The following is a 26,670-nucleotide window of genomic DNA, read 5'->3' as shown; positions in this document are numbered from 1 at the left end:
TTCCATCTAGTCTCACAACACGTTTCAACACAGGCTGACTTAACACTACAGCTACAAGGCGTTAACGAAGACTTAAAGCACAGAGCTAAGCCTGGAATCCTCCCGTTCTAACACCTAATCCAGTCCTTAAGCTCTGTGAGATTATAAAGTACCACCCTACACCACAGTCCTGGTAACGGCATCCATTAAACAGATTGCCTAAACTGAAATGATGCACATATAGTACATTCCTCACAGTAACACACGTTTCTGGGCACCACCCCTCCTATCCGCGTAACAGGGTCCTAATGCATTCTACAGCGCGCTCAGGGAGGCACAGAGGAGGTGTGGGGTTTCAAGCCTGAGTGTATTTGGTAAACCTCTCTTCCTCTGCTCCCCCCAATTAAATGGGGGAGGAAGAATTATAAAAACTGAACCATAAGTGAAAAGAAAGAATCTTGTCTCTGGGAACACTAATGATTATACCTAAAAGCACTAAAACACAATAAAGCATAGCTCACAGGCCAGGAAAGTATAAGTCATTAGCTATTAATAGAGCCAGAGAGTCAATTGTTGTAATTAAATCATAGTTTAATCTTCTGTATAATCCTGAGTTAGTCGAGACAAGTTTCCTTGTGGTCAGTGTTGGAAAACATCTGCTAACGGTAAAGTTTTTGGTTCATAGGGATGAAAATTACATCCTTCTGGTTGGAAAAGAGTCATAGTCTTAGGGGACTATTTTTATGAAAACATTGTATTAATGAAACTCAATCCAATCATTGCCTTTTAAATTTTTTTAAGCTAAAAGCGATTTAAACACAGAACAACTAAATTTATGAAGGCTACTGCAAATTGAACAAAATATTCTGATTCAAAGTCCCTACATGCTTATGCTGGAGATAAAAGAGTAGAAATATAACTTTCCCAATTAGGAAGAAAATATGTAAAAACAAGAATTTGCACAACTAAAAAGTGTCCCTCTGCTAGACCAACCGAACACTAAGAGATAGCAATACCTCTACAATACCTTTACAAATAAGAGACTGATTCGGAGCCCCTAGGGATCCATTCACTGCCAATTTTGCTAAAGACCATTTAGCTAGCTATACTCAAGCCTATAATTTTTTAAAAAGCCAAACCAGCTCTGAACATGTGCTGGGCTTTTTCATTATTTTAGTGTTCTACATGAAGTACTCAGTCAATAAATACTCAAATAAATTAACCGAGTCAGAAGTTTACTGTACTTAGTCATTTGAATGGTGAAGTAGTAATTTTAACAATCTCTGCAAAATTCCATGTTACATTGTGCAGGCCCAATTCAAACCCACTCCTGACACCCTACAGCTATAAATTATCTCCAGAGCTTGAAAATGAAAGATAGGCCAGGTCTGAAATAGCATAACAGTTGGACAGTTCCAGCTTAGAGGAGGCAAACCCTGCAATAACCTAGATCCAGAGCCTTCAGAAGTAATCTAATTCATTGTCAGAAAGAGAGCAGAAAGTCCCTTCCAAAAACCATTCCTCTTCAAAAAAATACACTCTTTATTATTTCTTAAATACATAATTAAATATGGGAATGTCAAAAGGAAACCAGAAAATAGAAGCTGTAAAATAACCAGAACAAGCTGAACCCTTGCTGACTGGATGGCTGTGGAGAAGGGAGGGTTTGCATGCCTGCTCCTCCAAGGCAGCTCTGCACCCCCGTTCCAGGCCCCTGAAGACCCGGGCGCGCCCCTCCTGCTGGGCTCTGGCACAGAGTGCCCGCGGGGAACCAGCTGTCCCATGTACAGAGGAGCATCAGAGGGCCGGAGCGTCCACTCCCACGTGGTGAGCAAGAACGTGGCCACGCAGAACTCATACAGAAGAGCGTCCGGTGCTGTTAACAGATATTGCTTGAGCAAATACTAGGTGTACTAGTTAATAATGCGGATTTTTTTTTCAATAGATGGAGTTACACATATGTTGATATATATGCGATTTGATATGTATGCTATTTTGTTGTTTTGACAGCAAGCTTCAAAACTTCATATGTCATATTTACTGAAGGTGTTAACATCAAGATATTTTTACGCTTAGAAATGTCCAATTTCGTGCCAAAAAAAGAGCACTTGCGGGAAGTTTTAATTCATTATTTTGAAGAAAAGTGCTGCTAAAAGTTACCGTATACTTCGGGAAGCTTATGGTGAACATGCTCCATCTCAAGATACTTGTGAACGCTGGTTTAAACGCTTTAAAAGTGATGATTTTAATGTGAAAGACAAAGAACGTCCAGGTCAACCGAAAAAGTTTGAAGACCAACAATTACAAGCATTATTGGATGAAGATGCATGTCAAACTCAAAAACAACTTGTAGAAAGATTAAATGTTGCTCAGCAAACAATTTCCAATCATTTACAAGCAATGGGGAAGATTTTAAAGGAAGGAAAATGGGTGCCACATCAACTGAACAAAAGACAAACGGAAAACCGAAAAGTCATCAGTAAAATGTTGCTTCATCGGCACAAAAGAAAGTCTTTTTTGCATCGAATTGTGACTGGCGATGAAAAGTGGATTTATTTTGAGAATCCCAAACGCACAAAATCATGGGTTGATCCAGGTCAACCAACAACATCAACTGCAAGGCCAAATCGCTTGGGAAAGAAGACAATGCTTTGTGTTTGGTGGGATCATGAAGGTGTGGTGTATTATGAGCTTCTAAAACCAGGTGAAACCATCAATACTGATCGCTACCAACAACAAATAGTCCATTTGAACCACGCTTTGATTGTGAAACAACCAGAATGGGCCAGAAGACAGGGCAAGGTAATTTTGCTTCATGATGACGCACCATCACACACTTCAAAACCAGTTAAAGACACGTTAAAAGATCTTGCCTGGGAAGTATTAACCCACCCGCTGTATTCACCAGACCTTGCTCCTTCAGATTACCACTTGTTCCAATCGATGGCACACGCACTTTCTGAGCAGCACTTCAAAATGTATGAAGAAGTGGAAAATTGGGTCTCTGAATGGTTTGCCTCAAAACAAGAAAAGTTCTATTGGGACGGTATCCACCAATTACCTGAAAGATGGGGAAATGTGTAGCTAGCGATAGACATTACTTTGAATAAAGCACTTCTGATGTTTCTCTTGAAATTATCGTGTTTTCTTTGATTACAAAATCCGCCATTATTAACCGGTACACCTAGTATGCCAAGTTCTATACATTCCTGGAACACCTTGTTAGCCAGTTGCTCTCTCTGGGTAGAAGGCTTATGGGGAAATTTTTATGTCTTTATACATTTTACATTACCTGGACAATTAACAAAAACCACCTATCATTTAAGTCAGAAAAAAATTAAGCCATTTTCCTTTTTAATTTTTTAATTCCATGTGGCTTCAAAGAAGGGTTAAGTATTCAGCATCTGCAACCAGGTCAGTGGCTTTCAAACACGCCTACTGAGCTCCGAACTATGAAAAAGAAGAGCCCTGGCTGGTGGCTCAGTGGTTAGAGTGTCGCCCAGCTTAACACATTTTGTACCGCTCAGGAGTTTTCCGTGTTTCGCGCGCCATCTGTTAAGGACCGCTCACGAGTGTTCTCGTTTTTCATGCCCATGGAAAAAGGAGCGAATCTGGATAACTTATGTAAATTTTGTTTGGTCCCTCTTCATAGAGGAAAATGTTTTACGCAGTACCATACGTTAAAAAAGTACTAGGAACTTTAATTGTTTAATTGTTTTTGTAAATAAAAATGTTATAATTATTGAAAAACAACACCTAAAGTTCATTATGATGATTTAAATAACGTGCAGTTTGCCCAAAAACGTGCGGTCCCTGGTGTATGTCTTAGAGATTTCTATGCGGTACGCAATGTGTTAAGAAGTCTTTGGTTCAATTCCTGGGAGCATATGGAGGTTTGGGGGTTCAAGCCTGAGTGTATTTGGTAAACCTCTCTTCCTCTGCTCCCCAATTAGATGGGGAAGGAAGAAACATTGAGTATAAAAATGGAATCACAAGTAAAAAGAAAGAATCTTGTCTCAACCCAGGGCACATACCTGGGTTGCAGGTTCCATCCAGGCGCCGGTTGAGGCGCATGCGAGAGGCGACCAATCAATGTCTGTCTGTCTCTCTCTCTCTCTCCCCCCCCCCTTCCCCTCCCCTCCTTTCCACTCTCTCTAAAAATCAATGGAAAACTTATCCTCAGGTGAGGATTAACAAAAATAAAAAATAAAAGAACAGTTGCAACCACTACGGAAAACTACTTATCTGCCATGCTCCTTCAAAGGGTAACGCTGGTGCAAGTTCAGTATCCAACTCAGTACTGATTCCAATGAGGAGTCACCCTGGCTATTAAAAATGGCTCTCCCTGAGGTTCAGTGTGAGGGGTTACTGTAGTGCTTGGATTCACCCTACGCTGCCTCCCATCGCTTTTCACCCTTCGAGGCACATATGTCTTGTAACTCCAGCTGCTGAGGACAGAAACTTCCTCACACTTCGTGGAACACTTTGCACAGAATAGTGTTCAAGAAATTTCTGGCCAATGGTCATTATCTACTTCTAGACTTTAATTTAGCTATCATTTTGACTACAAAATAAAAAAGAACTTAAAGACAAAGAATAAGCTCAAAGAAGTTTCCTAACATTATAGTATACAGTACAGATCATAAAGCAGGAAGAAATAATGTTCAAACCAAATAGACTTTCTCATGTTATTAATCACCTATTATAAAATGCAAGGAAAATTTAAAAATTGTAAGACTTATTTCACGTTTTAACTGCAAATTAGAGAAAGTTAAATGACAAAAAAATCCATTTCCAAACAAAAATTAATCCTGAGAGATTTCCCTACTCAAACTGTAGTTTACCTAGAGCCCATTTTTTAAACACTTTTTAAAAAGCACAAGACCAGCCCAAGTTGACCTTTTAGGATCCTATTGTTTTCCTTCTATTCCTGGAAAAGGGACCCTGACTCTTTGACCCTCCCTTTTACTTCTAGGAATTTATCTTGAAGAAATACTTTCACAAAGATACAAATGTAAGAGAACATTCTTTGCAACATCATTTGTCACAGTTAAATATTGGAATCGACCCAAATAGGTCTGAATCAGACATTTGATTAAATAAATGACAATATATCCACACAAAGGAATACTGTGCAGCATTATCTAATATGGATAATGGAAACATGTAGAAAATGGCTAAGACATGGAAGCAAAAAAAGCAAGGTGCAAAAGAATACAGCATTTTATTTTTTTTTATTTTTTTTTATTTTTTTTATAAATTTTATTGATTTTTTACAGAGAGGAGGGGAGAGAGATAGTTAGAAACATCGATGAGAGAGAAACATCGATCAGCTGCCTCCTGCACACCTCCTACAGGGGATGTGCCTGCAACCAAGGTACATGCCCTTGACCGGAATCGAACCTGGGACCTTTCAGTCCGCAGGCTGACGATCTATCCACTGAGCCAAACCAGTTAGGGCTGTTACAGCATTTTAAAACTTTATTTAGAAGTACTTATACCAGATGTTGTCGCTGAATGAGATTTCAGAGGACTTTTAGCCTTTTACTTTCTGCATTAAGCATTTCAAAAAATTTTTACATCTTTTACAACAGTACTTTGCAATCATGGGGGAAAAGACAAAAATAGAAAAAGTAAATTATTCTGCCATTCCCTCTCAAAATGTGAAGTTCATCATTTCCCTAGAAATAAAGCAGATCCATCTGAAGCTATGTGTACCTCACTTATTAAAAAAACAATACCGTGTTCAACAATTAGATCCGTAAATGGTCCTTATTCATTCGCCCTACTAACCGCCCCCCCTTGAAGATATGAATACAAAGGATAGTAAAAATAGGGTTGTTTTTATGAATTCCCCTTCCTACAAAATTAGAAATTCACAAAATGAATTTACAAAAGCCATTTACATTTTAGAAACAGGTCCTCTAAAAGAAAAATACTTATGCAGTTTCTTGTGAGAATTTAGTCCCGAATAAACACCGATTTAATCCAAAGTCACCAGGTCTGCTATAATCGAAACATGAAGTTCACACTGGGCAATAACAAAGTTCTGCCATCTAATCCTACACTGTCCAGCAGCCTCAGATTGCCCACCGCTGGGTCCACCTTCTCTATTTTCAGAAGAAGTGACAATTCACAACGAGAGCGGTGATTGTGCACAGAGCATGCAGTGTGTGAACTGGACCAGTTCCGTGCCCCTCGACTTAGATACGGATCAGCACAACATCCCTCCCAGGGGTAGGCAGCCCTGTGCTGGTAGCCAGGTGCTACGACGTGTCCAGTGCCACCTGTTCAAAGGCACCTGTGACAGGATCCGTCCAGTTCTGACAGATGCCCCTGCGCAGGACATCCCCAGGAGTGTTACAAAGAAGACAGCAGTGATGTCTCGCAAAGCCGGAGTCAGAGAGGTGCTCTCGCGCATGTTTAATCCGCCAGGAAGTGAGTAACTGTCCTTCGATCATCAGTGTCAGGGCTTATGACACGCTTTCCCTTCCTCGGGGTCCACACAAGCGACAACTGGCTTACCAACTACACGCCTTAAGAGCTTTCAAAAACAAGACAAAGAACCTTCCCCTTCCCAAAACTCACGCAAATATTTGTCTTTTTCTCTGTCCATCAAGTGGCAAAAGAGGAGGGAGAAAATTAATTTGATTTGTCTGCTTTTCAGGACAAAAAAAACATACAAAGACATAAGAGTTTACAAAAGGAGGTGTTTAAATGTTGGCTCTTCTACAGAAATGCAGCAGCTTCTATGAATTAAGTAACATTCCCACTATTTCATATTTTTAAGTCTAAGCACTGGGTCACACACCTTGAGACAAAAGGGTTTGGCCTGAAAATTACTTTTAATGAAAATTCTGTTAACACCATTCATTCCTCACTTCACCAAATCCCTTGCCAGTATTTAATAACGAAACAAAGCAATGTGCCCATGGTTTAATTGCTTGAACCCTATGGTTTTAGTGTATCAAACAGCATTCAAGAAAGACCACAGAGAGAAAAGGAGTAAGAATGGTTTTCTAGGTACTGTTAGGAGAGGAGGGGGAAGAATTATGGAAATAAATGAAACCTTCAGAAGACACTAAGCAACAATTTAGAATAACAAGTAGCATGCATAATGCCAGGGAAACTCTGGACATAATTTAGGAAAAATGCCACCGGACACAGAAGACCAAAAATCGAGACTCAATGTCCGCAAGTTCTGGCATTTAATAAACATGTTCCTCTAGGAACTGGTGCTCAATTAATTAAAGTGTATGTACTTAGTAAGTTTCTCCCTAGCAGATGGCCTAACAGGCTTCAAAAATAATGGGAAAGTTGACTTCAAGTTGCCTCCTTGCTTAATTTAACAAACATCTTACCAAAAGATAGCAGAGAGGGTTTGGCATCAGGTTACACTGGTGTTTTATTTAGGATAACAGAGCTAAGGCACAGGCAGCAGGGCCTCCCAAGCCAGCGGAGACCCTGCCCACCGGCCTCTCCTGCCTCCCCGGAGCTCAGCTCCATTCCCAGGCCAGATGAGGCTATAAAAAGCCTGGCCTCTGGCCAGCTGGCAAGACCACACACCGGTATTTTTAACTTAAGGGGCCTTCGGATGAGGCCAACACCAGGGCACCAACATGTTCAGGGATGAATAACTCGGCCAGGATGGTGGTCTCTATAGAAGGCTTTTTCTGACTTATCCTCATTACCAATCGGTGTCTTAATAGTGATGGAGACATAAAAAGATAACATTTGTGAAAGCTGATGAAAGTGGGCAGATATTTAATTGCGAAAGAACACGATCACTTTAAAAGACCATATGTATCATTACATAAACAGCAATGCGAACACTAAACACTGGCCAAATGAATTGGACTCTTTTTATTTCTGACACATACAGCTACAAACTTGACTTTTGTTACAATGACGCTGTTTGCTGCTGTTGTTCTTGGTTTCACACTGGTCTTGGCACTGGGCCACACATACAGATACCAGGAGGCTCCTTCCCTCCCTCCCTGGGATAAAACTCAAATACAGCAAGATCACAACTGAACGCTAAGTGCTTGAGGACCATGCTCCTGTGGTGAGTGTAATTTTCTGGGTAAATACATACTAATGAGAAAGTTCTTTTAGTTTCATTCCTTATTATTAGAAATTGCATGTAAACATAGACATCAGCAAAGTGTCTGCCTGAAATGAACAGCCTTCATCTTTTGAGCACGGGAGTCTGTGTCTTGATGCTGTCACTCTGAAACAGCTGCAGTGGCGGCAGGGGAGGCAGGGGAGGCAGGTGGGCAGGGCTGCGGCCCGGCTCTCCCACCCATCCACTGGCTTTCAGGGCGGTTCCCAGGTGCAGGGGGACTGCCTCTGCTCTGGGCAGTCAGAAGTTTCTTTCCTGACTACATATAAGCTTAAACTCTTTGACTTAACTTGCCCTTTTATTATCCTAAAAAGCAACAGGCAACCAGAAAAAGGTTATCTACTTACAGATTTGTATTAATAACTTTCTGCAGAATGGATTCCCATTCAGCATAACCTTATAGTTTAAAACAGTGGGATCATCTATGACCCACTGTCATTAAGATGTCTGCTCTCACATGCAATCGCCCCCCCAAATTGTTCTTCCTTCGTATCTTTCTCTGGACTAGGCTCTCCTCTCAGGTCCCTCGCTGGGCACCGACTCTCCTCACATGCAATCGCCCCCCAAATTGTTCTTCCTTCGTATCTTTCTCTGGACTAGGCTCTCCTCTCAGGTCCCTCGCTGGGCACTGACTCTCCTCTGGCCGCCTCCCTCGGACCTCCCTCCCCTTCCCCGTCCTCAACTCAGCTGGGAGATCACTTTCCCTGCGCACACTTCCTGAGTCCTGGGAGGCTGTTCCTGGCTCAGCTGAACAAAGGCCAGCCCGCCTCAGCCTCCTCAGGCCGCTCCCTGCCTACCGAGGGCACTCCACTTACCCGAGGTTTATTCTTAGTCCACAAATGCCCCGCGCCACTTAAGTCGCGTGTATTACCAGGGAAACACACTGAGAAAACCGTGTGAGCGGGCCACAGGTTGGTTAGGAAGTCTGCTTTATGAAAGAAAAGATGTCTTTGTGATTTCCAGTCTACATTTCAGATTAAATGCTCAGGTTTATTTCTACTCCCACATAGACCCACATTAAAATAATAATAAAGAGCATTTTTTATGTAGTAATGAAATTCTTTTTAAAGTATAAACCCAAAAGGACAAAGAAAACATAAGATGAGATGATAGTAGATAAAAGGTCAAAAAATTTGGAAGGAAAATAGCTGACAGACAAGTGATAATTAAAGTTTTAATTTGTTCTCTAAGTGAGAGGATCAGAAGCAAGATAATTAAAGCTCAGAACCCCAAAGACTCAGGAATGAGAGGGTGGCAGGGGGTGGGTAAAATGTCTGTAAGGAGTGAGTCAGAGACCCTTCCTAACCCTCATCCCAATCCTGTCGGAAGTCAAGAGGATTTCCATGGGGCAAGGCTGGCAGCAGACAGAAACCAATGGAAAAGGAGGATTACATGGAAATAGAAGCAAATACACAGATACTCACATTCAGCCTCCAGATGACCCCATTTCCTCTCTGGACGAGTTAATTGGGGAGGAGGGTGTGTGCAGAAAACAACTTTTGATGGTCCTCAAACAAAATGGCCTGATTCCCTCCCCATCATCCAGGCCCACCTATACCCAAGTACACAGTTCTCAGCTTTGTGTTCATATGCACCTCACTGTTACATCCACGGAAAACCAATGGTCACCAGACATTTCAAGCTAGACTCCAAAAGGAAAGGCAGTGAGGGGGCAAGGTTAGAGGACGCAAAGGAAACATAGGCCAAGGACACAGAGCAACCTTCAAAAACAAAGATTCTAAGACAGTGGTTCTCAACCTTGGCTGCACATTAGAATCACCTGGGAATCTTTTTAAAATCCTGATTTCTGGGCCTCATCCTCCGGAAATTCTGTTTCTTTGTTATGGGGTGGGGCCACAACATTAGTAACAAAGAAACAGAATTTCCGGAGGATGAGGCCCAGAAATCAGGATTTAAAAAAGATTCCCAGGTGATTCTAATGTGCAGCCAAGGTTGCGAACCACTGTTCTAAGATGGATGTCCAAGGAGATAAACTATGGTAGCCATGAAATAAGAATAAGATGGTATAAATAAAGAGAATTTAGCAAATAAAAACAGGTTTGTGAAAAGCAATATTATGAAAACAGAAAGTAAAAATTCACCAGAACATCTGGAAAACAAACTATCTACCAAAGAGATTTCTAACATCCAACCAACATAGTAAGAACAAAGAAAATCTAGGTGAGGAAATTATCCAAAAAAAATGATACCCCTCCCCTTCAATTCCAGAACTGAATTCCACACTGGATGAGACCAGCAAAATGAATAAGAAAATATCAACTCCCAGGCTCATCAACATTTTAGAAATCAGAGAAATAAAAAGCCTCTAAGTCACCAGAAAGGAAAAATAGGTGGCATATACAGGATGAGATACTGGACTTCTCCACAGAATCACTTGAACTTAGAGAACAATGGGACAATAGCTTCTGGGGGGGAAAAAAGATTTCTAAATTTCTATTCTCAGTCAAACAATCATTCAAGTGTGATGGTAGAAATGGCACCTTTCTGACATGCAGGGAAACCTTTCCTGCACCCTTCTTAAGAAGTTACTGGAGAATGGGCCCCACCAAAATGAGGAAATACATAAAGACAGAAGACATGGATGCAGAAAATTGAAGTTCAGGACAAAGTAACCCCAGGGAAAATGGGTAAGGGAAGTTTTACTATGAGCGCAGCAGGTCAGGAGAGTAACAGCACAGAGCGGAGAATGAGGCACGGGGATTCCAATTCTGACCAGGAGGGACACTACTGCTGCCGAAAGCCACAGAAATATGGGAACAAGCAATATGCCACATGCTTCATTCCAGTCAAAACCTGCTCTGGTGGGTCTCACTGAAGCACCAAAATCACCTGAATGCCTCTCAGCATGAGGGAGGCTATGGATTTGAGTTCCAAATCCTAAACTGTGGAGGCAGAGCTTCTAAATGTGGGCATTTCACCAAGCACAGAAAGGCTGCTGAAAAGATGGCGGCATCTGCCAACATGACGGGTTCACCAGAGTCTGATAACGGATGGGTTCACCTTTTGAGAGGAACTGTACGGTCGTATCAGAGGACGAGGATAAACTGGTAATATCTTTTTTTTTCCCCAAAGTTAAACAATGAAGCAACTATCAACTCTAGAATAACATAAAGTTCTATATTAAAGAGATATATTCACAGTTCACATCTCAACTACAGTTATTTCACACAGTCCTACTATGTGAACACTGAATGTCGTCTTAACCTTCATGTCTGATCTAACAGGACACGAGAGGGGAAGGGACCTGTGGGGCCGGGCAGAGTAGAAGAGTTACCTTGTCCATAGTGGAGGAGCTAGCCCAAATCTGAAAAATGAAAGTGAGCCACAAATCATGTCACTTAGAAACATGGATGTGAGTACCAGTGAACCCGTCAGAGATGAAAACGGATGCCTCCAGCGGACAGAGCTCCCGGGCCAGGAGGGGGGGGGGGACTTTGTATTTCCCACAGGAAGCCTTGTGATACTATTTTTTAAGCTGTGCACACACAGCACTGAGGAAGCTTTTTGTAACTTTTCAAAGCGTGTGTCTCCGACAGTGGCCTGCGAGCCCCTGGAGGGCAAGGCCTGGGTGCTGGGTGGGGCGCCCACTGCAGACCCTCACTGCAGCCACGTGTCTGTCACTACCTCACAGCACATATCTTAGAGAGAAAGAAAGAGGGCCCTTCAGAATAAATAAGATAAAAACTCATAAGAAGATACTGTTGGACCAGACTGACCCGGTGGTCCAAGCACCAGAACCAAACTAAGCAAGTGGAACAGCAATGACGGGGAAAGTTTGCTAACAGTGACACTGCTGTCCTTTTCAACACAATCCTCTGGTTACTTTGCTGGACATGACAATCGGACATTGCCTGTAGGGGTGTTTAAGCACTCATAATCGACAACGCGATCAAAGTGTAAATTCGCATTCAGTTTTCCAAACGGCAGGTTCACTAGAATTTGCAAGCTTCCTTTCTCATTAGAATTAGAATAAGTCAGCCTTCACCTCTTCACCTTTAAGAGAAATCATTTGACTTGATTCATGTGTGGCTCCAGATAACTAATTTGTAATAATCATATAATGCCAGTCTTACATTAGCCATTAATGTAAGAGCAATGTAATGAATACTAATAAAAATGCTTCAAAAATGAAATAATGGAAGGAGGAAAATCATGAGGGAAGAAAAAATCTTACATATAGTGAATTTAGTAGATCTGATTAACAGAAGCAAGAACTCTATTACCTTTTTGTTTTGAATTTTGAAAGATGTGTAGCAAATGTATGCAACTTTATATAACAAGAAAAGATGCCCTGAAATATGTTGTCAGGGGCAATGATAACAGATAAAACTGCCAATAATCAGAAGAAGTGGTAAGAGGTGCAGCATTTTACATTCCTATTTATAAAAGCAGAGGTCAGAGAAAGACAAAAAAGTCAAATAGTAAGCTCATTTAAGGAGGAAAATAAAGTTTAATTTTTTATTCAAAATTTAACTTCTTTATACATATTCCCCTATCATCATTCACCTAAACACACCAGAATAAAGTTCAGAGTGTTGATTATATTTTCTGAATATCATTTTAGATTTTTGGCAGGTTCCTATTTCCAAAAGCAAAACTCATGAACCATGTAGACCACAAAGGCAAATATTCATTCTTTAGGTGTAAATGTAACTGCCATCGAGGTGGTATAATTGTATGAGCACAGCTTTGCATAATCTCTGAGGTGGAAGAAAATAAGGTTAATAGAAATCATAGGCCATTTTTAAAAGGTCTACTTATTAAAACAATGTTTACACACACACCATCTCTGCCCTCTCTGGATACATGGAGGGATTAGTAATGTTTTTCCAATCTGGAAGTCTAGTTATGGAGAGACAGTTTCTCCTCTTAAAAAATCAAATAAGATCAGCCAGTCTTCAAGCAGGAGCCCTGCTGCTTTCTGAACTGACCATCAAAGCACTGCAATGGACAAAGATGAAAAGAAAATTGGGAGGCGCAAGAAGAAAAAGAAAAGTTAGATTCTATGCTTGTGCAAACTTAAAATGTGAAAATTTCTGTAAAATTCACCCCAAAAAACCTTTAAAGTCTACTTGAACTGAAAAGCACCCCACTTTCTTCTCTCGGACCCAGGACTCTCCTGCTCCAAGCCCAGGTCTAAGGTCACTATTCCACCCGCCCTGCACGTCTACGGCACACCATGGCCCAAGCACCGGCAGACATGCGATGCCATGAGTGCACCTGGAGCTCTCTACAGTGAGTAAACCACTAAAGACCCAATAACATTCTCTTAAGTCAATAATCCAAAACAACAGCAAATTAAATCGATGCATGAGATAATGGTATTTATATGAACCTAAAATACCAATTTTTAAAATTCAGTAGGGAGCAGCTATAATTAGAATCTGCCTTCATGCACCATATAGTCTAACACCTCCCTCACTTTCCCCTTCCTGCCCCACCTAGGAAAGGGTCCCTCCACGTTGCCTTAGCACCAGGGTGAACATCAATACCTGCACTCACTTCATACACTCAACTTGTCTATTTGCAGAGCATCCTGGCAACAAAGACCTGGTTACTGTCATCTCCGTATCCCCAATGACTAGTGTAGTGGAGAGCACATGGCAGACATTCAAGATATGTGCGCTGAGTTAGACTAGAAGTGAGGAAACTCAACTTACAGTATGAACTGGTTTTCTTTAAAGTGAATCACTTTCACATAATGTTATTTTAAAAGAAAACTTTGTATTTACTACTACACATAGGAAATCAGTATTATCTGCCATGCTGAAGATAACACGCAATACAGCATGATTACAGGTAACTGGGACACATGCCTGCCCGAGGCTCTCAGGCTGAGGCCTGTGCTTCAGAAGGTGACAAGAGGGTGGAGGGATGGTGCCGTGTTAGAATCCTTGCTCTGGGATTCAGTGTTAGTTAAGGATCCTGCCTCACAGCGGGCCGAGCGGACCCTGAGAAACGCTGGACTGGGTGGTCCTTAACACTCACCTAAAGGAAGAACACAATTCTCTACTCCTGCTTGGGGGACCTTGGCAAGCTCCCTAACTGCTCTGTCTTCCCACTGGCAGCGATTTGGTGAGAATTACACGAGAGGACACATGTAATGGGTTTAGCAGGAGGCCCTGGCACTGAGCAGAAACTCAGTAATACCAGCCCAGAGTTAAAATCCTATGATTCTAGTATCAAATAGTACATCCGCTGTGGAAAACAGATTGGCGTTCCTTAAAGAGTGAAACACAGAATTACCATGTGGCTTAGCAATTCCACTCATGGTATATACCCAAAAGAACTGAATACAGGCATTTCAACAAACTGTACACAAATGTTGACAACAGTACCATCCATCCACATTAGCTAAAAAGTGGAAACAACCCCAATGTCCATCAACAGATGAATGGACACACAAAATGTGGTCTATCCACATAATGGAATAACATTTAGCCAAAAAAAGGAAAATGGGCCCACTGGTACTTGCTTAAAAACACTGTGTTAAGTGAAAGACAGAAACAAAAGGTCATATATTATATGCTTCCAGTTGTATGAAATATCCAAAATAGATAAACCCACAGAGGAAAGAAAAAGTAGATGAATGGTTGTCAGGGGCTGGGGAAGGAGGAAATAGGACGTGAGTGCTTCCTGGGGACGGGCTCTCATGGGGGCGGTGCAATGTTTTAGGACAAGATAGAGGTGATGGCTGCACAATACTGTGGATGCACTAAATGTCACTGAAGTGCATACTTGAAAATGGTGAATCTGTTATATGAATCTCACCTCGGTAAAAATAACTGCTCTGATTCTAAGTGCGACAGACATAGTAAGTAACATTCAATTTTCAACTTAGTAAAGGTCACAAAGGACTTCCCATGAAGCTAATGTACAATGTCAAATGAGGCCACCTTAATTATAATCAGTCTTATTATTCAAAAACTCAAGTCAATTCCAGTCTCAGTGATGAGCAGCATTCCAGTTTTACCAGAATCCTGAGTTTAGTGATAGCGCGAGCCATGGACCTGAAATCTTTGCTCTGATTAACCTGATTCACCTCCCTTGCCTCAGTTCCCTCATCTATAAATTAAGGATCCTAACACCTACTTCAGAGGCCAGCATGAGGACCGAGTCAGTCCATGTAAAGGAAACCAGTGCCTGACACAGAATAAGCCCTCAATAAGCAATTATTATTATTCATAAAATGAAGATCTGTTTCAAACAGAAGTGGGGCAAGGATCAGGAACATTCCTGTAAAAGTGCCTGGTATAATATGTGGCACCACAATTGTTATTATCATCACCTGCTGACCTCTCATAGTTCACAAATAAGAAAACGGGCCCCGGAAGATGGTGACAGTGATGACGAGGAGGAGGAGAATGAGGCAACATCTGTGCTGAGGCACTAAATTCCTGTGGTTCCTTAAAAGTAAAAATTACTGATCTACCATACTCTTCAACTGGAATAAAGCACGTAGGAAGAATTCCTCTCATTCGATCTAAATCTCATTTCTCTCCTCAGCGGTGCACTTTCACACCAGGTGCAGCCATGCCTCCACTTCAGGAAACAAGCGACAGTGCAGGGAGGCAGTGGCCCGAGCGAGCCTGCTGACAGCGAAGCTCCAGAGGGGCTTGGGCCCCATAAAGCAGTGAACGTCTCTGCTAAGAAGAGTGGGTTAAACTTACCAATTCCACTGACAGAGAACTAAAATGTCATGTTTGAGGTTGGTTTTCCATAAACAAACACCAGCCTTTACACAACTGCAGTGTAAGTGTGGATGTAATACACGTCCACACCACAGAGGCCGTGGGCCCATTTCACAGCCCCTTCCCCCCACCCACGGCAGAGCTCTGCTCCACTGGGAAGGAATTCTCTCCTAAAGCAGTAAATTCCTACCAGAAAAACATCTGTTTTCTATAACTGGCATCCTAACCATTTTCCTAACCTCAGTGAGCACCGTCAAAGGACTGGGATTAGGATGAACCTGAATTCGTATCACCCTTATGCCAAATCCGATCCAGCTATGCTTACCTCCCTGCTTAGGGTATTACCCCCAACAGGAGAGAATGCAGAGGCCCAGCCATGATGTAAAGTGGCAGCTGTCTCCAGCGATTCAATGGGGTTAGAATCAGAGAAGGATCACAGGCCCCTAACCCTACACACAACCCTACACACAGTGGAATATGCAACAACAGTCTCTCACCAGAAATTCCTTAGGAATCTAAAGCAGGGTTAGGAGTACGGCCAAGTGGCTGTCAGCAGCTTCTAGCAGCTCCTAGCAGCTCAGAGGACGAGCCAGCGCCAGCACCACCTGAGTTAAACTGGAAACTGTGGCAGCAGTGGAGGAGGGGCCCCGCTCGGCCAGCAAACTTGGGCCTTTCTGTGTGGGCGCCAGAGGTCACTGGCCATCTACAAGCCTGCAAGTTCTTCCCTTCGCTTGTTTGGAAAAGTCTGTGAAGCGCAGGGTACTGTTTCAGTGGTTCTCAACCTTCTGGCCCTTTAAATACAGTTCCTCATGTTGTGACCCAACCATAAAATTATTTTCGTTGCTACTTCATAACTGTAATGTTGCTACTGTTATGAATCGTCATGTAAATATCTGATATGCAGGATGGTCTTAGGCGACCCCTGTGAAAGGGTTGTTCGACTGCTAAAGGGGTCGCGACCCACAGGTTGAGAACCGCTGGTTTAGATGGACCACAGCAGGCAAAACCAGAAGTCTGTGTGGTCTAGACTAAAATCTAAAGCTGAATTGGAGCCCTGGCTGGCGTGGCTCCGAGGTTAGAGTGCTGGCCGGCGCACCAAAAGGTCGAAGGTTCGATGCCCTGATGCTCACTTGCTCTCTCTCTCTCTCTTTCTCCCCACTCCCCCTCCCTCCCAGTCTCTGAAAAAAATCAATGAAAGAAATATCCTCGGGTGAGGATCAACAAAACAAAAAGTTAAAACTGAAATGAAGAAACATTAACTTACTGTTATTTTAAAGGAAAAAATCTAAGCAAGGAAACCTTGTAGTCAATTTCCCTCAGCTGCAGATGAGCCCAGGGAGGTCCAGATTTTTCCACACAGATTAAGCATTAATTGGCAAGGACTAAACTGTCCCAACTCCTGGTTCTGGGCGCATTTCATCCCTTTAGGGCAGAGGCGAGTTTCTGGCTCACTGGGGCGGGCCCAGCAGGAGCTGCCAGCCAGTGAATGCTGGTTAGGAACCTGCTGGTTAGGAACCTGCTCTCCATCCTTACTTATTGGCCTATCTGACCCCTGGTTGTTAACCCAGCTGCACAGGGAGTCACCTGTGGGCTCACAGGAAGACAAAGGGGGGCATTTACATGCAGATGCCTTGATATGAACATCCATCCTGGAGTTTTTAAAGCGCCATAGGAGGTTCTAACATTCAGCAAAGCTCGACAACCACTGGCCTAAGATACACCATTTTGTCACCTGAACTTTCAATTTAACTTCTGGGATTTGGGGGGTTTTATTAAAGGAGTATTAAAGGAATATGGGTGGGCTTTTTTATTGATATAAACTGTTAGCTTTACTTTAATTTTTAAATGTTAACATAAAAATACTTCTTTCTTTGGTGAAAGCAAATAAACCAATTTTATTTAAAATATACTCAAGTAAATCATTTCATACTAAAACATACTTGGGATTTCCATCTCAAAAATAAAAGTAACAGAAAAGCTTAGCAGACATTTTATTTTTATTTTTTTAAAATATATGTTATTGATTTTTTACAGAGAGGAAGGGAGAGGGATAGAGAGTTAGAAACATCGATGAGAGAGAAACATCGATCAGCTGCCTCCTGCACACTCCCCACTGGGGATGTGCCCGCAACCAAGGTACATGCCCTTGACCAGAATCGAACCTGGGACCCTTGAGTCCGCAGGCTGATGCTCTATCCACTGAGTCAAACCGGTTAGGGCAGCTTAACAGACATTTTAGATTGCAAGTCTATATATGTAAAATACATAGAATTCATAAGTAAATTAAAAAAGAGTACTAGTACAAGCTAACAGCAGAGAATAAGCACTATACACTGAATATAATCTAGAATACCTACAACTGTGTAAATGTTCAGATAAAAAGTAGCTCTGGCCGGTTTGGCTTGGTGGTTAGAGCAGTTTGGCTTGGTGGTTAGAGCGTCAGGCCTGTGGATCGAAGGGTCTTGGGTGCAATTCCCAGATGAAGGGCAGGAACCTCAGTTGCAGGTGCCCCACCCTGATCAGTGTGCATGCGGGAGGCAACCAACTGATGTGTCTCTCTCATGTCAATGTTTCGCTCTCTCTGCCCCTTCTCCCTCCTTTGCAACTCTCTCTAGAAATCAATGGAAAAAATTTCCTCAGGTGAGGATTAAAAAATATATATAAACTTCCTGATATAAAAGTACCTTTTCAAACTAAAAGAAAAATCATCTCACATGTTTTCTCATTAAGCTGATTTCAAGTATAAAACCTGGTCTTTTCTAATTTTTAGGAAAAAGGATAAAGATTTTAGACTTTTATAAATTTAACTTGAAATGTGATCTCCTTTATTACACCTCTACAAAAAAAAAGGTCACACTGAATGCTTCAAAATGTTTAAATCCAACTACAATATAAAAAGTAAATAAAACCAGTTAGGTACTCCAGAAATTTAAATTTTAAGGAGCAAATAAAAATTACCATATCCACAAATCTTTTCAAAAATATTTTCCTGGTACAAAACTCCATCTACAGGGACTTTGGCATCAAAGACAGTAGCATCTGCTATCTACTTGGAAGCAGAAATGGGAGGTGTGAATGTACTTTGTTGGTAAACTGTAAATACCTTCATGTTCACTGATGAAGAACAACTGAGAGAAATCAAGACAAAATGTGGCCAACAAAAGGCCATTATTTATAAAAATCTGCCTCTGCTAAAAGGACTCCAAACGTTTCAGGTGTACACGCAAAGCAGCTTGGCTCTAAGTCTCGTAGTAGAGAACATGCATATATAAAAACACTGTAAATTAACAGTGAGCGAATTCACAGCACTCACTATTTTACCGGCCAGCATGTTTACCTTCATTTTATTTATCTGTTATGTGCATGTATATCCTTACACAGGTAAAATACATGTTTAATATATTATCTATATGCATATACAGATAATTTCATTACACCACAATACCACTGTCACAAATATGCTGTTTCATGTGTGAGGGAGCGCGTGCGCATACAGGTACAAGTGGATATCTTTAATATAAACTATCAAAAAATTAAATCTGAATGTGAAACAGACAGGAGGCGCCCATTCCTCCCGTTATGTTGTCAAGCCTTCCTTGCTCATCCTATCACACTCAATCATGCTCCTTAAGAACAGGAAGTCTCAGCTCTTGTTAGAGAAAACGAAAATTAGGCCCTGGCTATTAGATTCCCATTTGAGATTCAGAGACTGAGTCTAAACAAACATTTCATATCAAAAGACTTTAGAATTTTTACATCTTTAAACAGTCTTCCCCTCCCCACTCATCCTTACTTTTCAGACACATTGTTCACACAATATCAAAACATATATATAATTTTAATTATGAAAATAACACAGGTGGGAATCCTATAACCTGCTAGGCTGCCTTAATAACCTCCCAAAAAAACATTTATTTTAGCCAAACAATTGTAATGTTGGTCTCCTTTAGAAACATCTGCTGTCCCAATAAATATTTGCATTGGAAGAAGTGTTTTGGCTGTTAAGATGGCACCAAATAAAATGCTTATGTTCTAAAATAAATATTTTAGACAAAATACACACAGCAAAACAGACATATCCAAAGGCTGCAGAAGATAATTTAAAGACACAAATTTAAATGCCTACTGATTTTTAAAGTTTTTTTTAAAAAAACTAATTTTAATTCCATTTTATTTTAAAACAAAATTAAGTCATTTCTATTTCATTTTGCCAGACTATCTTTCAAAACAATGATTATATTCCATGGTCTTATAGTTGTAAAGGTCTTCACAATACAGGTATGTTTTTAAAAACGAAAAAAGTCATCATTTTCCATTATAAAAGCACTCATGGACTTAAATCTCTCACCTTACCCTCATTCCCTTTCCCTGGTTTTATAATGCCAACAGGCATCAGATTATACAAACATCTGCAACAAAGTAAGGACAGTTAAAATACTGACCCAATAACCCTTGATAACTCAAGAAAAATCTCAGACGACATAATCTGCCTGGCACAAATAAATATACCTTTGTTTCTGTAGCCTATTTCTCCTGGGCGTTACTTCGTTTATATGAAAAATCTTTTTCAAAGCAAGCCACACAGACCTATGTATACATTTACGATCACAAAGGACAAGGAAAATGAAACAAACATTTGTTCACTCATGTCCCTGATCCAGGAAAAGATATTTTGCTGTCTACGTTTTTTTAAATAACTGAATACCTCAGAAAGAGGCAAGACCTAGTACTTGTCCCCTTGAAGATCACATATCTTCTGTGCAGCCTGTCTGAAAGGAAATCAGCCAGTGGACTCCTTTCTGTTAACCATCTCAGGTTTGAATTCCAGGAGCTGGAGGCAGAACGCTCCCCACAGAGGCACAGAAAATTCATTTCCCCTCGCAGCTCAATAAAAACCCAAGTAGGCTAGTTTTCAGGGCACCGTGCAAAACTAATCTTTTTAGTCATGTATTTGCCTGATGATGTGGGAGAATCAGCAAGTGAAAGACCACAAATCTAGTTCCAGTTAATAAACACCAAAATGATGTACCATTATCATGTCATGCTTCAAAGACCCAGTCATGAGTTTATTTCAAAAATAAAATTATCACCATACAAATCACGAATTGCCAGGTTAATACTAAAATCACACACTGAGTGGCCAGCTCCTCCTGACCCTCAGAGACGAAAAGCAAGCAGTGATACCACCCATGTTAAATCTCCCATAAGCATGGCTGTTCTTTCTAACAGAATACTCATTTAAAATTCCTGTCACAGGAGTGGAATGCCAGCCAGGAATCAAACTGTGACCCCTGAGCCAAAGACAACTTACCACTCAGCTGGTAAGTGGGCCACTCAATTTACAAACTTGAATTCCTGCATTTTGAACCTTTGCAGAAATATAGGAGCAATATTAAACGAACCGGATTCAGCTCATTAGAGGTTCAGAAACCAAACGCAGAAAGCTCTGGATGCCACCCAAGGCAAAGTCATGCCTCGGTGTTGATGGCCACGCAATAAAAACTCCATGTCATCATTATCTTCCAACTTTTTTCCTGAACAACATTAGCAACCATGACTACAACAAGGCTCAGACAATTACACAATACTAGGAGAAGACAAATAAGACCAGCAGCCAATCACTGTGCCAGGACTTTGTGGGTAAGTTCATAATTACCCACACAAAGCAACTCACTGAAAATTCCTCACCAAAGGACACAGACTAAAGCTAACAAAATAAATGTGTTCTAATAACCTTTACCAAAACCTTCACTTTTTTCCCATTTCAAAACCTACACCTAACTGACCACATGAACTTACTATGTATGATAAAAGCTGTGTGTCCCCTTTAAAATGTTACATTCAAAAAGGCGTTCAATTAGGTTTAATTTAGCCTTTTAGATTTCAAAACGAAATAGTTTATTTCAAGGATATATAATAACTAATGAAAAGATGAAAAGCAATAAGGGGTTTTAGAACCCTCCATCATGATGAACTCAATAGGAAAGTTTGACATTTTCTAGCCAAAGCATTGTTTCCTACCAGATACTTGACTTCCCTTTCACCATCAGAAAGATCTGTGTTTAGAATCAGGCATTTCTATTGGTTAGCAGTAAAATACCTAATCTAAAAATCTTAATTAAACATTTGCTAAAATACTTGGTAGGTAATATTCATCAAATTGTCCCTTCCAATAAATCCATAGTCACTGGATTTCACAAGGATGTAAGAGCCACAGGGATTAACTAAAACAAAAAAGCTAAGAACACTGAGGGTACTCTATGTATCTGTAATATGTCCTCCACTTTAGCCTTACACATGTGTGCTAAGCACATTCCTAGGTAATCATTCTTCACACACCTTCTCCAATTGTTCGATTCCCACTTTGGTACTACAAACTAAGCCAATGGCAAAACACTTCTAGGAAGACTGGAACTCATTCAGAGGACAGATAAAGGAGCAGCCAGCAGCTTGCCATAAACAGCCCCTTTCGAAATGGCTTTCCAATTTCCCATCAGGAAAGCAGCGGGGAGAAAGGGGCAGAAGCAAGGAGTGACCAGCATCGCCCCCTCTCCATGGTCCTGCTGCTGCTGCTTTTTTTTGTTAGATTTTTTTTTAAGGTCCTGCTACTTCTTACTAGCTTTCTGCCTCTGCTCTCCCTGTGGCCAGAGCATCACATGGAACGATCAGCGCCCCAGTGAACTTGCCAGGGCAGAATTAGGGCTTCAGCAGCCAGCTGCATTGGCCTTCTTCCTCTCGCCTCACTTTTCAATCCTTTACAAATTATCTCCCTCTCACAATTAGCAACCTCAATTAAAGATTTGTACTCTAGATAGTAAGGTATTGCTGGGAGAAAGGAGTAATGTTGGAAAAGTTTAGAGTAGCTTATGCTAGACTCCTGAGCAGCCCATCTTTAACAAGCAGGGTGAGAACTTCCAACCGTAACAGAGGCATGTAAGGAACCAGAGCAGGATTCTAAGGCGGAGCTACTTGTCTTTCCCTACAACCGTGGGAAATAAGAGCATGGCCAGTGGAGGACCAAGGTAAAGAGGAAAGACACTATTCAGCCTCTGAAAGAAAAGGCTCAGGGGCACCTTAACCAGGAACTTTTAATGCAGCACGTGGAATATGATGTACATTCTCCAATCCACTTTGGAGAGAACAAAAGTGCCAGTTTTATTTCCACGAAGGGTTTTTGGTCAAACGTCAGGAAGCACCTCCTGAGAGAAGGGCTGTGAAGCCCTGGAGTGGGCTATGGCGGCGCCACGGAAAGCCCTCTCCCTCTGTGGAGGCGGCAGCCCGAAGCACCCTGGGGCTAACGGCACGGGGAGGGGGCTTATAAATCAGCCTTTCTGGTGTTCCTAGTGACTGACTCCCCTGCCAAGTCTAACTCACCCTTCCCAGATTTCCTGCTTCCTCGGGTAACATTCAGGGTACACTCTCCAGCGCCCAGGAGACGAGGTTACTACTGCTATCAGGCAGATGGTCACTTAAGGCAACTCCAACTGTTTGATTCTAGAGAAAAATCCTGGGTCTTGAGAACGGGAAAAGTCTTTTTTGTTTGTTTGAAGTAAAAACAGAAAACCCATGAAAATCTAAGAGAACAGATACACATCAAATCCTCTTATATGAAATACAGAAACCTGTTTCAAAAGGTACAGAAGACATAAAAGTAAAATAACTTTTTGGGAGACTAAAAAAATTTTTTTTAAGTTGATGCTATCTTCATGAGAAAGACCTTTAAATAACTTAAAACTTTGCCTTAGGAAGTCTATTCGCAGCTCAAACTCTGACAGTCTGACACCAGAAATGTTGGAAAGGCAAGTTCACTTCAGGGCTAAGGTCTATATAATTTGCTGCAAAATGATGACAGGGTACATCTTTCAAAGACAGCTGGCAACACGGGCCCTCTACCAAACTGTGTTCTAAGAAGCTCACTCTTCTTTCTTTAAAAGAAATGGGGGGAGGGGGGAGGGTTGTACCTGTGATTATTAAAAAAAATATATATATGAAAATTGAAGAGAGCAGAAAATCAGTGACATGCCCCCTAATTCTCCCAATACCAACCTTAGGTGGACAATAAAGACAAGACAGACCTATCCCCGGTGAGAAGAGGGTGGGGGAGGAACAAGAGGCACAAACCTGCTGCTGTGGGTACTGCATTCCTCCCATGGCCCCTGGGGTCCGCCCTTGGATGCCGATAGGATACCGCTGTGGGCCTGGGGGGCCGTAGGAACCTCCGGGGTATGGGCTGCTCTGCTGAGGCTGAGAATGAGGGTTACTGCCCATCCCATACAACTGAGGCCTCTTCATCACCATGGGATCCATTGGGCTGCCCTGTGAAAGAATAAGTGAAGAAGTAAGCTTACTAAGTCATTATTTGTTACAAAGGCAGAAAGTTTGTCATGATGACACATACATTAAAAACACAACTATCCTTTAAAAAATATTATAAACAATGATAAATAAAAACCCAGAAAAGCATTAAGGAAAACACCTACATGGACACAAGACATTTTATTTTTCTACCTTTAGGAAGGTTTTAACAACTAAGAGGAGCCAGCAGTAAACATAAGGAAAGACTTGCATCCTAAGCAGAGAGAAAACATTTGCATCTAAATTCTGTTATGCGTGTGGGAGTAAGTCTCACCCAGCTCCTCTTAGCTTACTAGTAACAAAGGCAAGGTACACTAAACGGTTAGGAACACTTTCTGACTTAAAAGTATTCTTAGAACTACTTTATTTTAGACCTGAGTCGGCAAGTCCTTATCAAACATTAATGCATCTGAGTGCTCATTAGAAAGTGAAAGGATTTTAAATAATACAGAATGTCTAGGGTAAACACTTTCAACGATCACTAGTGTGCATGAACAAGCACCCAGGACTATGAGTCAGTCACAAGCCACCTTCCTATGTAAGTCAGCATCTTACCAAACATAACCAGTTCAAAACTAGACTCTGTGTTTTATTCTTGTCTTGGTGAGTCAGCCAAGGGCCTCGGGGCCAAGGCCATGCGGGAGAGCCAGAGCCGGAGCCTCAGCCTGGGCTTTCAGATCCCAGAGCCTCCAAAGAGCCAGGCAGGGCTGGGGAAGTCCCTCGCCACAGTGCTACAGGGCCTGCAGCGCTCACCCAACAGGCCGGTCACTCCTTCCTTCCCAAACCCTATACTGCTCCCTACTGCGGGCCAGACTCCATGTTCACACTGAGTTCATGGGAACTCTCAGGAAGACTTGAGGATTAGCAGGAGAAATAGGAGAAACCCATGTTCAAGATGGGGAGGGGCAGGGCGTAGAATACCACAAAGCAGAGAAACAGCACAAAGCAGGGGCTCAGGGGAGAGGAGCTACCTGGTGTGTATGAGGCAACAAGCAGTTTAGATCCAAATGAAGCAGCAATTTGCAGAGAAGCTGAAGCAGGCAGAAGCCAGTATATACAAGGTGAGCCTTATATGTCATTTTAAAGGCTTCAGGTTGTACCTTGGGGATAAACAGAGCTACAGTCAGATCTGCCTCTCAGAAGGCTGATCTCGGGCGTGGCTGGAGCCAGGGCGGTGGCCACAGCAGGCGGGTGAGCTGAGGTCCTGAACTGGTAGAGCAGCAGAAGAAACAAGCCCAGATTCAAGTGACAGGCCGGGGTGCGGGGCACCTTGGAGACCGAGTGGTGGAAGCCAGGAGCAAGGGGGCTTCACAGATGCTGAGACAGCATGCGGGGCAGAAGCACATCAACACTCCCGGGAAGTGGGACCCTTCAGGATTCTACAGATTAAATTTGAGGTTCCCACTGAAAATCCAGGAGAAAATACCCAGAAGGAAGACACACAATGAGTTTCCATCCTGGCGGTCAGGTCTGGCCTACAATAACAACTAGGGAACTCTGCATACAGAGGACATATGGTCCTGGAGGGCAGCGATCTTTTTGTTTTACTCACTATTATATCTCCAGGACAGAAGTCAAACAGTGCACTTGGCACATAGTAAATGCTCAATAAATTCTAGATGAATTAATCGACGGGAATCATGTGAAACAAGAATTTTATCCAGGAAGAATATATGAAAACAGAAAAAATAGGTGGAGGACAAATATCTAGCAAATATCACCAATTAAGGGAGAAGGCGGGGGGGGGGGGGGGGAAGCCCACAGAGAAACCAAACGAATATTCAGAAAATGCAGTTAGAATTCTAGAGAGCAAGAGAAGGGAGTCATGTGTAGCAACAGAACAGGCATGTCAAATGCAGCCCAGGGTCCAACAGGTGAGGGCCAAAGCTTTTGCTGTCCTGGTGACGAGGAGGCCATTGCTGACCGTGGCCAGGGCAGTCTCATCAGAGGTGAGGGCAGAATCTGAAAGACTATGAACTGAGGCACGAATGGGAGGCAAGAAAGGGGAGCCAGGACTGTACACCCCAAACTCAAGCTGAAGAAGCTGCCAGGCCTGCCTCCCACCTACACCCCACCCAAGGCTACATTGATCTTTGCCCTTCTTCCTTCTTAGGGTTACCCTGGTGTTCATTCTTATGACTTGATTAATCCATTCACCACACAGGAACTGCACTGTGCCAGGCGCTGGTGGCATAAAAAGGAGTGTCAGAGGCTGAGAAGTGAGGCAGTCACTAAAAGAGAGGGGCTGAACCAAGATTACAATGCCCCATGCAGGAGACGTCCTGACTGGGGACACGAGGCCCTAGGCAAGGAGCACCTCCAAGCTCCTAGAAGAAACACCTGAGCTCAGTCCTGAGGGATTCTTGGGAATTTGCCAGGAACTGATTTGCCTGAATGAAAATATGTGTCAGCCAAGTAGTTCTCAAAGTTCACAGTTTCATGGAATTCTATCTGTGTTACTTTCACCTGTCAAGAAAAACTGTGCACATAACAATGACAGAA

At 42.1% G+C, this 26,670-nt stretch overlaps 1 protein-coding gene across 1 annotated transcript in view; it reads right to left on the bottom strand.

Annotated features, from left to right (window-relative positions):
* Window positions 1–25,262, bottom strand: part of ARID1B (AT-rich interaction domain 1B) — a 305,167-nt gene extending 279,905 nt beyond the window's left edge. Inside the window, 2 exon segments of the mRNA XM_023758177.1 lie at window positions 23,935–24,129; window positions 25,140–25,262. Coding sequence (XP_023613945.1) covers window positions 23,935–24,129; window positions 25,140–25,247 — 303 coding nt within the window. The 5' untranslated portion in view covers window positions 25,248–25,262.
* Between the last annotated feature and the right edge of the window lie 1,408 nt (window positions 25,263–26,670).

The sequence above is a fragment of the Myotis lucifugus genome, unplaced genomic scaffold (assembly GCF_000147115.1).
Source record: "Myotis lucifugus unplaced genomic scaffold, Myoluc2.0 scaffold_125, whole genome shotgun sequence".
Classification (NCBI taxonomy): Eukaryota; Metazoa; Chordata; class Mammalia; order Chiroptera; family Vespertilionidae; genus Myotis; species Myotis lucifugus.
The sequence above is the reverse complement of the archived record's forward strand: the minus strand, read 5'-3'. Positions and strand labels throughout refer to the sequence as shown.